Source organism: Prosopis cineraria, unplaced genomic scaffold, assembly GCF_029017545.1.
Source record: "Prosopis cineraria cultivar Desert tree isolate PC_DT_omini unplaced genomic scaffold, ASM2901754v1 PC2, whole genome shotgun sequence".
In the NCBI taxonomy this organism is placed as follows: Eukaryota; Viridiplantae; Streptophyta; class Magnoliopsida; order Fabales; family Fabaceae; genus Prosopis; species Prosopis cineraria.
In genome coordinates, this window is record NW_026555333.1 from 37,825,409 (window position 1) to 37,835,922 (window position 10,514).

Consider the following 10,514-nt stretch of genomic DNA (forward strand, 5'->3'; position numbering starts at 1 on the left):
TTTTCAACAGAATTATTTTCCTTTGGCTTTCATGAAATGTCGGTTTGTTGGAAATTTTTTTTAAATACATTGCTATACAAAAACCATGTAACAAAATTAAAATTTAATCATACTTAATACCAAGAAACTTCTATAATCTTGTGAGGTTCATCGAAGATCATAATATCAAAATTAGAAGGTATGTTGAAAATTTTAAAGGTTCTAATTAATTGCAGAAGTTTGAGGTTGTTGTCAACAGTTAATACTGCCATAAAATATAAAATTTGTCATGTTTTATAATTGAAAAAATATAATTGTTAGTTCTTATAATTTTATATCTTTTGATATATATCCCTAAAATATTTTTTCATTATGCAAGATTCATTTAGTTTTTCTTGCATGCAATATTAGTCTTTTTACTTTTAAATATGTCCAAAAAGGCTATGAAATGACACTAACATTGTCAAATATGTTGACAGTTAACTTGTGACTAACATCATTAATATTTGCTGAATGGAATTATGATCCAGAAAATTAACAATGTTGTTTACTCTTATTTTATTTCAAGTTTCAATCTGTTGAAACATAATTTCACCTCAATACAAAAATTAACGATGTTACTCACAAGTCAGCATATTTAGTATGTGTTTGATTTTTAGTTTATATATAACAAAAACACATTTGAGATATCCAATTATTTATTAGATTTGACAAAAGCACATCTCAAATAAAATTTAAATGTACTTTTAAGGGTTATTCAAACATACCTTTGATATTATTAATGCCACCTCAACATATTGAAAAATAGAAAGTATAATGTTGCACATAGGATAAACTAGAAGAACTTAAAACAATAAAAAAAAAAAACTATAGAAATTAATAGTCATGTTTTGCCTTTATACTTTCATTGCCTTTCAAGTCCTCTAGGGCTGTATTTTTTTTTTCTCTCTCTCTTTTTACCTTCATCTTGCTATCCTCTCTCTACACTAAAAACCTTATTTAACCCTTCATTTAAGAGAATTATAAAAACTCTATTTCACTGAAACGAAATGTTGAGATTTTGAGAAAGAAGACTGACTCCTCCTACTCTTTTATCCCTATCAAAGGTTTATACCAGCAATTTGAAGGAGTCTTCATCGTCTTATATGCTATATCCACAATTCAAAACATTATACCATGCTTGTGAGAGGATACAAAGTATCAAGTGAAGCTAGAGAGTACCATTTTCGTAGGCTTAGGGTTTAGGATTTATGTACATCTAAACCTGGTAATTCAAGCAGCCCAAGCTCAATTCAAGCTTGATTTGAATAAATCGAGCTTAAAAATATTTTACCATATAGAAAAAGCCCATATGATCAAGTTTGACTCTAATTTTTCAAGCTTTCAGACTTATCTAATTTAGCTCAAATACCCAAATCGTTAAATATTATTTTTTTTATTTTTGTTTTTATCTAATGTAAATTTTCATTTAAAAAATTAATATTTTTAATTTTTATATTATTTATTAATAATAAGGAATTCAGGTATTTGGGTCTGAGCTTGGCCTGAATTTCTTTAGATTTATTCAGGTAGCCCAAATAAGTTTAAAGTAAAGAAAAATTTTTAAATTTTCAAGCTCGATCCTTAGATTTTTCGACCTTATTAAGACTGCCCTATCAAGTTTGATCCAAATTAATGTATTTATATACATATCTAATTCTCTATCATCCAAATTTCCCAAAAAACATTACCAAAGAGAAGCAAAAAAAAAAAAAACATTTCAAGAAACCTTTTTTTCATGCTAGAACTGTAGATTTAGTGAAGAGATGAGTATTTTTTTTTTAATGGAGAAGGGATGTGGTGTCAATCATGTAAGAAATACAATCAAATATTAAATATAAATACTTTTTTTGATGAGTATTTAAATTTTACTTCATTATATTATAAGAAATTAACATCTTTCACTAAATTCAATTCTCATTGATAGAGTTGGTTTGATTTCAGTCTGGTTACAAAACCAAATAAAGAACACTTTTTTTGTGCCATTTTTTAAATACTACTCTTAATGAGATAATAAGTATCAGCAGACATGAATGATTAGTTTCCTATGACCATGTCTCCTGAACAGCAAACTTGAGCATTGTTTGGTGAGCTAAGCATGCTTATTTTTCGTAGAAGATAATCACTGTATTTCGAAACCCTGCTCCTCAGTTATCCCCAGAAAGATTTTACCATAATATTTATAAATTTAAAATTAGCTTGTGTTGAATTTTTAATAGTTTTTATTTTAATATATATATATATATATATATACAGTAAACAAAATTTTGGTAAATATCTGGTTCTTAGTCTTAACATACCAACAGTGGTAAAAAATGAGATTTCAAATAATTTGGGCATTCCACCTTCTTTTGATAAATATTTGGTATTTGTCCGATTGATGCATATAAAGATAAATATATCTCATCTTGGTCAAAACAAATATATATATATTTGGTATTTGTCCGATTGATGCATAAAAAGATAAATATATCTTATCTTGGTCAAAACAAATATATGTATTCTTTCCATTAAAAAATGTAAGGCATTTTTAACCGAATCTCATCCCTCAATAAAGTAGATACCTACTTTCAAATTAACCCTATTTTTTCATATTTATCCCTATTAAATACCTATAATAAATATAAAATTATTATCAATAGGGTACTTTTAAAAAAAAGGCAATGATTACATCTCAAAAGAATAAAAATGTCTTATATTTTTTAACATTCAACTCCTCAAAAAATATTTTTTATTTTTGAACGAAAAGAGTATATATATATATATATAAAAAGATAAATATGCGATTTTTCCCCCTCAAATACTTGACTCAATAGACAAAAAGAAATTGTCGTGGAAGGGTAAAGGCCTGTTTAGCTTTTATTTTCAAAATAGTTTTTGTTTTAAAACGAAAATTAAAAACTTTGTTGGATGAGTGTTTTGAATCTAATTATTTCTAAAATTATTCTCATTTTTTAATAGAAACATCTTAAAATTGTTTTCATTTTATTATTCTTATTTTTTAAATACATTACATTTAATTATTAAAAATTATAATTACCTTGACCAATAATTATCATAAGCTATCACCATTAACTGCTAGTAATCATTATTGTTGACTGATTTTTAAATTCTAAAATTGTTTTTAAATTAACACAATAAAAAATATTTTTTATTTTATTTTGAAAAACAATTGTATAAAACTATATTACAAAATAGTTTTTAAAAATAAAAAATGAAAACAGAAACCAAACATGTCTTAAATATTTGTCTCAAGTTCCTGGGTTAACTCTAATCAAATGTGTTTTGTCTACTTCAAATATCTACATGTTGTCTTGCCTTAAATTATCAATGAAGTTGTGTTCTTTAATGGATGTCAAGCTTTTAGATTTTTTTAGGGGATTCAATGGTTCATAGAAGCAAATTCATCTAGCAAATAAAAAAAAAAAGATTTACATTTGGCTTTTAGACCTATGGAATCTAGAGATTTAGGATTAAAAAGTAATATCCAAATGAATCTTGCTCTTCTGGATAAACAAATTTGGAGAATGATCTCTGCAGAGCCTCATTCTCTTTTTGGCAATACGCTGAAATTTAACACATTGACTCCAGTCACTCTACAAATTGATTATTATGAGAATTTGATTGAGAATTTTCAAATTTTAAAAAATAGCATAATCAATTATATTCAAAATCAATCATGATAACTAATTTTTTTCTAATGGATATACAAACAAACCTTTATAGTAAAAACTTCCGTTTTATAACTTACAATTCAAACTCACGCTGTATGTCACCCCTTCCCTAATCAAGGTTTTGATCTTAAACGTGATTCGAAGTCAAAATGTGCTTGGTTTTAAAGTTCCTAAATATGGTTTCAGAAATTGCGGCGATCGGTAACCGCTCTTGGCAAAACGTGGTTTGGACTTCAAAATCACGATTTCCAGCATCGGAATACAACTAACAGGCACTTGTGCATGGCGAATAATATATTATGGTTCTTAGCCAATTGAAAAATGAATAGCTTTTTCTTTTTGCCCAATGAAAAATGAAGATCTGACTAAGATCACGAAGTGTATTTGAAGCTCCTGGTTTCAAGTCCACATGATTTGATAAAGGGAATTCTTTTCGCCATCAACACACAGTGAGCTTTAATCTCTATACATAACACCGTGTAGCAGCTTTGATCTTTACTCATAAAAATGTTGATCCTTTATCTGCTCGTTAGAAGGTATAAATTAGATATACAACTTTGCAAAGAGAGAAAAACTCAAAACTTCAGCCGAAGGGCTACTCTAGAAAATGAATGAAATGGGAAAAAATGATACTTAAATGCTAACCACAAGGATATAGCTAATTCAACCCCCAAAAAAATAAAAAAAGTTAAAAGGATATTTTATAAGCTACACCATGAATATGTAATGGTATTACATTTGCACCTTGTTAAACAAATGAGGCCTAATCAAGTTCAAGGGCATGCATTATACCTTTAAATTATAAAAGGTTGCATGTGGGATTGTGCTAGAGATCTGGTGTCAGGCGAGATGTATGCCACTAGGCCATCAGGATGGGCATGCATTGTACTGAAATACAAAGATCAAGTGTAAACCTGGGCAAGCCCTGCCAGGTGTTCACCCAACTTTGTAATTCTCTGTCCCCTTCTTCCACTTCCAGATTCCTTGCTTGTTTTGACTTTTGAAAACTTAACCAAATGTCCATCTGACTGTTCTTCTGTAACGATTGATGTAGCACTATGTGGCAATTACATGTGGATTATAATAAAAAACTGGCACAATAAAAGATGTGCACAAATATTCAAACAACTGCAGGCAGTGAAAGGGGAAAAGTTGACCTGTCAGCAGCTAATATCCAACCTAATCGATAGGGCATCAAAATCCAACAGTATTGGCTGCAAAATTGATTGCCTCACCACATTTATAACATGTTACCAGTTTCTGGTTTCCAGGAATGCTTTTTAGTCACACAGCGGCTCCTTGACAAGAAGATTCATCTTCTCCTGAAGAAATTTGAGCACATCTTCTCTTCCTTCCTTAATAAGCAACTGTCTTAGCTTCCCAAATGTGACACCTGATGGCCGAATTCCCTTCTCTATCATATCCTCCAATAAAACACAAGCTTCTGTAACATTGCCCTTCTCACACAGCCCATTTATAAGCACTGCAAAAGTGTGCATGCTTGGGACAAACCGTTTTAGTTTCATATATTTCCATATCTTCAGAGCCCTCTCCAAATCATTTCCCTCACAAAACATTTTTATCATCATTGTATAAGTATCAGCATCTGGTTCGCAAGACTTGATCATCCTGCGGAAGACACCATAAGCCTCATCACTCTCATCATTACCAATCAAGCTGCTTATGATTATGTTATAGGTCCTAGAATTAGGAATGACACCCTTGCATTCCATTTCGTTTAAGACTCTATACACGTTTTTAAATTTGTTTACTTTACAAAAAGCACTGATCAAGGCATTATAAACCACAATATCTGCCTTAACTCCATTCCTTTCCATCTCTAGGAATGTATCAATAGCATCTTCAATCCGAAGTTCAACTCCATATGTATGAACCAGGACACTATAAATGAAAGATGTTGGCCTGCAATTGTTGGCATCCATGTCCTTAACAACCTCAACAGCCTCATCAACTCTTCCTGCTTTACAAAGAACGTCAACCATTATGCCATAGGTGACTATATCAGGGTTGCATCCCATGTCAACCATTTCTCTGAAAATCTCTCTTGCTTTTGGAAGATTTGGAGCCTTTCCCCATCCCTCAAGCAATATGCTGTAAGTTTTTGAGTCTGGAACAAATCGATCCTTTGTATGGTCAAAGATCTCTTGAGCCTTCCTTACATTCTTGGACTTGCATAAAGCGCTCAGCAAACCATTGAAGGCAGCTAGATTCGGAGATATATTATATTTTTCCATGACATTAAATGTGTAAAGGGCCTCATCTACCTTCTGAGCCCTAGCATAATTTCTCATAATAATACAAAAGGTCTCAACATTTAGCATTTCCTTTTTCTTCATAGCATTTACCAGGTCCCACATGATTTGATACTGCCTTATCTTTGCCAAAGATTTGATCATTGTGTGGTATGCCCTGATGCTGTGTGAGTAATTTTGCTGCTTCTCAGCCCATTCAAAAAACCTATACGCCACCATACCAGCATTCTCAAATCTCTTAAGAACATTCTCAACTATATCTGGTGAAACTCTAATTCCAGTTTGATTAAGAGCAGTATCAAGTGCTAATGTGGGAGACGACATTATAACCTTGCATAATTTTCTAGTTATATCTAAAATGTCCTGCAGTTGTTCATTTGCACAGTACATTTTGGCAAAAACCCTCCAATTCAAGTATAACTTTCTTCTGGGGTCACAAAGTTTAATCATTGCTTAACCAAAACAAGGAATCACAGTTCACCTGAATCGCTGAAAAAATAACAGGGGCTTCAAATGCAATGATAAATTTTGATAACATATAATAAATATAAGTTTGTCTTCTTAGATAGAGCGCATTTTTTTTGTAAAATTTGCCAGAAGGAGGCAGAAAATTGATCAAACAATTCAACTATTGATCTGAACAACTACAAACTAATTGGCAGACGAAATGAAAACAGGCATGATTGAAGCATTAATAATTCATTCGGGCAGAAGTACCAGTGCTAGATACATATCTTAGATGAATGAGTATGTAATAGTAATAGGGTACATACCTGAATTGTATCATGCATGTTATAATTTAAAGTTTTTAAAATTCTATCAATTTTAACAGGGGAATCCCAGAGCACACTAGAATAAAGCTATAAATCCAAAAAATCCTAAACAAGATGTATGCTTGTATTAGAGAAATGGTCGGAAAGGAATTAGAGATCCTGCAATGAGCATGAATCATTTGTAAAAGAAATAAAGGGGCAAAATACAATTTGGAGAGGCAACACTGTCAAAGATTACCAATGTGAGGTTGATTTGACAGTCTTCTCCGGGAACTCAAAAAGGGCCAGAAATAAAATGCGGCAATTCAATGCACTTCACTGTAAGGTGCAACAGTGAGAACCACAGATGCCATGAAAACTTGTCAATGAAGCCATTACCAACAATTGCTGCATACGCTCATTCTCTTCACAACATCAACAAGTTTCTTGCTTGCAGTGATAATAGTTTTTGTATGTTATTGTTATGGTTTTTGTTTTGCACTCATCTGTGTGCTTAAAATAAAATGGACTCCAACTTCAGTTTGAAAAATCATCAAAAGCATGAGAGGGGGAAGGGAGAGAGAGCTAATGATAGCTTACCTGCAGATGCATTGGCCAGCAGAGATTCACTGTTGTCTGTTGCACCGATGCAGTGCTGTCAAATGGAAAGGAGAAGCAAGCCACTACTCAATTCAGCCAATCATCTCCTACACTGACGCAGCACCCTTCAAGCAACCCTTTATGTTGTTGCTAATAACCCTGATGCAAGTCTCATCCCTGGCAGTGGCTCAACAATGGGTGCAATTGTGCAGAGGAGGAGCTTTGTGCCTCCCAAAAATCCTCAAATGATAGTTGGGTTTGATGAGGACTATCAATTGTGATACATCATACATGGTGGCGAGATTGAACTTTGACTGGTCCAGAAATGAATGGCTGGGATCTAAAGTTTTTAACTGATCATTTTTAATTAATTACTCCTTTGATAAAAAAATATAAGTAGTTTTTAGGAAAAATCTGCATACGAATAAAGTTCTCATTCCCATAAAAATATATATTGTTTTTCCTTTTTGCCCCTAGAAATTACCGGTGTACTCCATGATAAGTGAGGGATATATTTACACAAAGATATAGGTTAATAAATACAAGAGATAAAATAGGGGAAAAAATTTACATGTACTAGATTGCTTATATTTTCATGGTCAACCTATTTTCATGTCATCAGTACATTTTTACTATGTTAGCAAAGGTGTTAGTAGAATTACAGCAAATTACCTTCGCTAATGTCATCTAATGGTCTTGACGGCATATGACGTTCTCAAGTAACCCATTTTTGGTAAGAGGATAGTGGTTGATCAAAACTTTGCATGTTGTTGAAATCCTTGTCATTGGAATGTTCTCAAGTAACTTTGTTCGGCTCCATATATCGCTCCTCATTTAGTGTAGAATTTTAGATACAGACCTATTTAAGAAAGGAGAAGTGGTTTTGAGATTCTTTGATAACCTGCATTGGTGAGGAGTGCTTACCATGATGAAGAATAATTTTTTCCCTATCAGATTAGATGCAAAATGAGAAAAAAGCTTTCTAGGATCTGTTGTTTCCCATTTGAAAACAAATAGTCAGAAATTTGGATAAGCCAAGAAACCAAACCCATATTTACAATAACATACGACTGAATAGGAAGAGCTAGCCCTAAATAGGGGCAAAAGAAAAAATAATTATCAATGAATTTTGCAGCTTCACTACTAAAACTGCAAGTTGATTTAACTTGTAAATGATGATTAAGAAGAATGTCACCCAAAGGAATAACTCCATGTATTAATTTTCAAATGAACAGAAGATTTTTATAAGGAAGGTGTAGCTTCCATAAAAGAGACGAAATCTTAGCCGATGAAAACCTGTTAGAAGCTTGTCCTTTAGATAGGATAGTGAAACCTTTTTTAAAACAGGGTACATATAACATCCCAAAATTTAAAATAAGGATTAAATAAATTAATTGGGAGGTGTAATTAGTTAATTAAGGTAATTGGATGTTACTTAGGGACTTTGGATGATCATTTGGGTCTATTAGATCCTATATGGGACTTAAAATAGGGCCTAGGGGATTTTTGGGCTTTAGAAGGATTGCCGTTCAGAGCAATTCACTGCACGGATGGCCTTATTGGCCACGGCGGATGCTGTGAATTTTAAAATTCACAAAAAGCTTATTGGGCAGCCAGACAGAGAAAGTTTGAGACAGGTTCGGAAGAGAGAGGCGACTGTGCTTTGCTAGGGTTCTATTTTGGCACCTATTTCCAGTGTTTTGAAGCCTCTTCTCTACCCGGTGATTAGGCGCAGGAAACTCCTATTAGTTTCGTTAGTCTTGGCATTAGATGATGACATAATGCGAACAAAGGGATGAATCACAGAATCAAAATCAAAAATTAAATAACACAGCAGCAACCAAGACAATAATGCCCTCAGATCGAAGCAAGACATGAATAAGCCTTACAACAGATTGCATCTATTATACAGATCAAATTCAAGGACGACAGCTTTTCAGGTGTAAATTCTAAGATGTCAATTCAGGGGGTCACCTATTATGACTAGTGAAATATAATACAGAACAAATTTAAACCAGAATCAGAGAACAGAACTAGAAGTACCTGAAGGCCGAAGCAGAGACTTGAATCGCAAGCTGATGGAGTCAGAGGGCAAGCACCTGAAGCAACTTGCCGTCGTGACTCGCTGGCACCTAGAGGAGTCCGTCGCGAGCAGTCCGTCGCTGAGATCGAGCTGGCCAAGAAATGAGCACTGTGAGGGAGGAGAGGCCAAGAATCTGAAATCGTGAGCGAGCAGCGAGAGTACCGTGAGTCACTTGTCGAGATTGAGGGATCGAGATCCCAGATTGCGATGCCGAGAGGGAGGAGAGGCTGAGCCACAGACCGTGAGGCCACGAACTAAAGGGAGGAGAGGCAGAGAGAGCAAGTCCGCAGTGTTGTCGCTGACACGGTGTGTCTCTAGATCAGGGGTGAAAGGGGGAAAAGAAGAGAAGAGGAAACTCAGCTCAGAGGGCTGACTGAGGCCAAGGCCGTTTTTCTAATGCCCCTCAAGGTCAGGCTTCAAAACTGGACTTTTTAAAAAACAATCAATTTTTTAAACAGAAGCCCTTATAAAAAATGGGTTTTAATAAGTTGTCTTTCAAGCTCGATCTTTTCTCCTATTCTATCTATTATAGTTTAGGTTGATTTGATTTTTTCATGTCATGAAATATTAAATATTTGTTAAATAAAATTTAATAAATATTTATTTTAATAAAATCATGGTAAAAATATTAAATAATTTAGATATTATTTATAAATATTTATTTAAAATTTATAAATTATTTTTTAAAATATTAACAGTCCAAATAAATTTTTAAGAAATTTATAATTTATAAATTATGTGTGAAAATTTGTAAATAATAATATTTACAAATAAATTAAGATTGTTGACTTCTCATCTTTCGCCCAAAGAATAAATTCTTGTTCTCACAATTTTTTGTCCACATGTTGTAACTTGAGTTATTGTGTCTGCTCATCTTTGAGAGTTCCACTGAAATACACACAAGCCTTAAAGTTGTACTCAAGTTTGCCTAAATTTAAACCTTAACCATCTGAGCCAAATAGTTTTATCAAGCGTTCAAACTTGTCAAACCCATGCTTGCTCACAAGTTCTAGATGCCATCCACATGTTTTCTTGAAGATTTTCTGCCTCATTCGTTCATGCAAGGATGAACCTAAGATGAGAGAGTTTTAATGTACTGACATGCATTTAATAA

General features: G+C 32.9%; 1 protein-coding gene across 5 annotated transcripts; it reads right to left on the reverse strand.

Annotated features, from left to right (window-relative positions):
• Positions 1-3,657: 3,657 nt before the first annotated feature.
• Positions 3,658-9,767, reverse strand: LOC129303017 (pentatricopeptide repeat-containing protein At1g77360, mitochondrial). 5 transcript variants are annotated; one of them, XR_008591383.1, is made up of 4 exons: positions 9,361-9,767; positions 7,318-8,176; positions 4,485-6,454; positions 3,658-4,214 (listed from the first exon to the last, which is right to left on the reverse strand). XR_008591383.1 is itself a non-coding variant. In XM_054942006.1 (4 exons), exon 4 carries the CDS (start codon positions 6,413-6,415, stop codon positions 4,973-4,975), a length of 1,443 nt encoding a protein of 480 aa, XP_054797981.1. In that variant the 5' UTR covers positions 6,416-6,454; positions 7,318-8,176; positions 9,361-9,490; positions 9,563-9,767; the 3' UTR covers positions 4,372-4,972. The 5 variants fall into 5 exon arrangements, 4 of the variants coding, with proteins under 4 accessions (XP_054797981.1, XP_054797980.1, XP_054797982.1 ...); XM_054942006.1 differs by lacking the exon at positions 3,658-4,214 and having other exon boundaries at positions 4,372-6,454; positions 9,361-9,490; positions 9,563-9,767; XM_054942005.1 differs by lacking the exon at positions 3,658-4,214 and having other exon boundaries at positions 4,372-6,454; positions 7,318-7,657; positions 7,990-8,176.
• Between the last annotated feature and the right edge of the window lie 747 nt (positions 9,768-10,514).

What these genes read in the sequence shown, in the direction of transcription:
- LOC129303017 (XM_054942006.1), bottom strand. Translation starts at nt 6,415, where the DNA reads ATGATTAAACTTTGTGACCCCAGAAGAAAGTTATACTTGAATTGGAGG.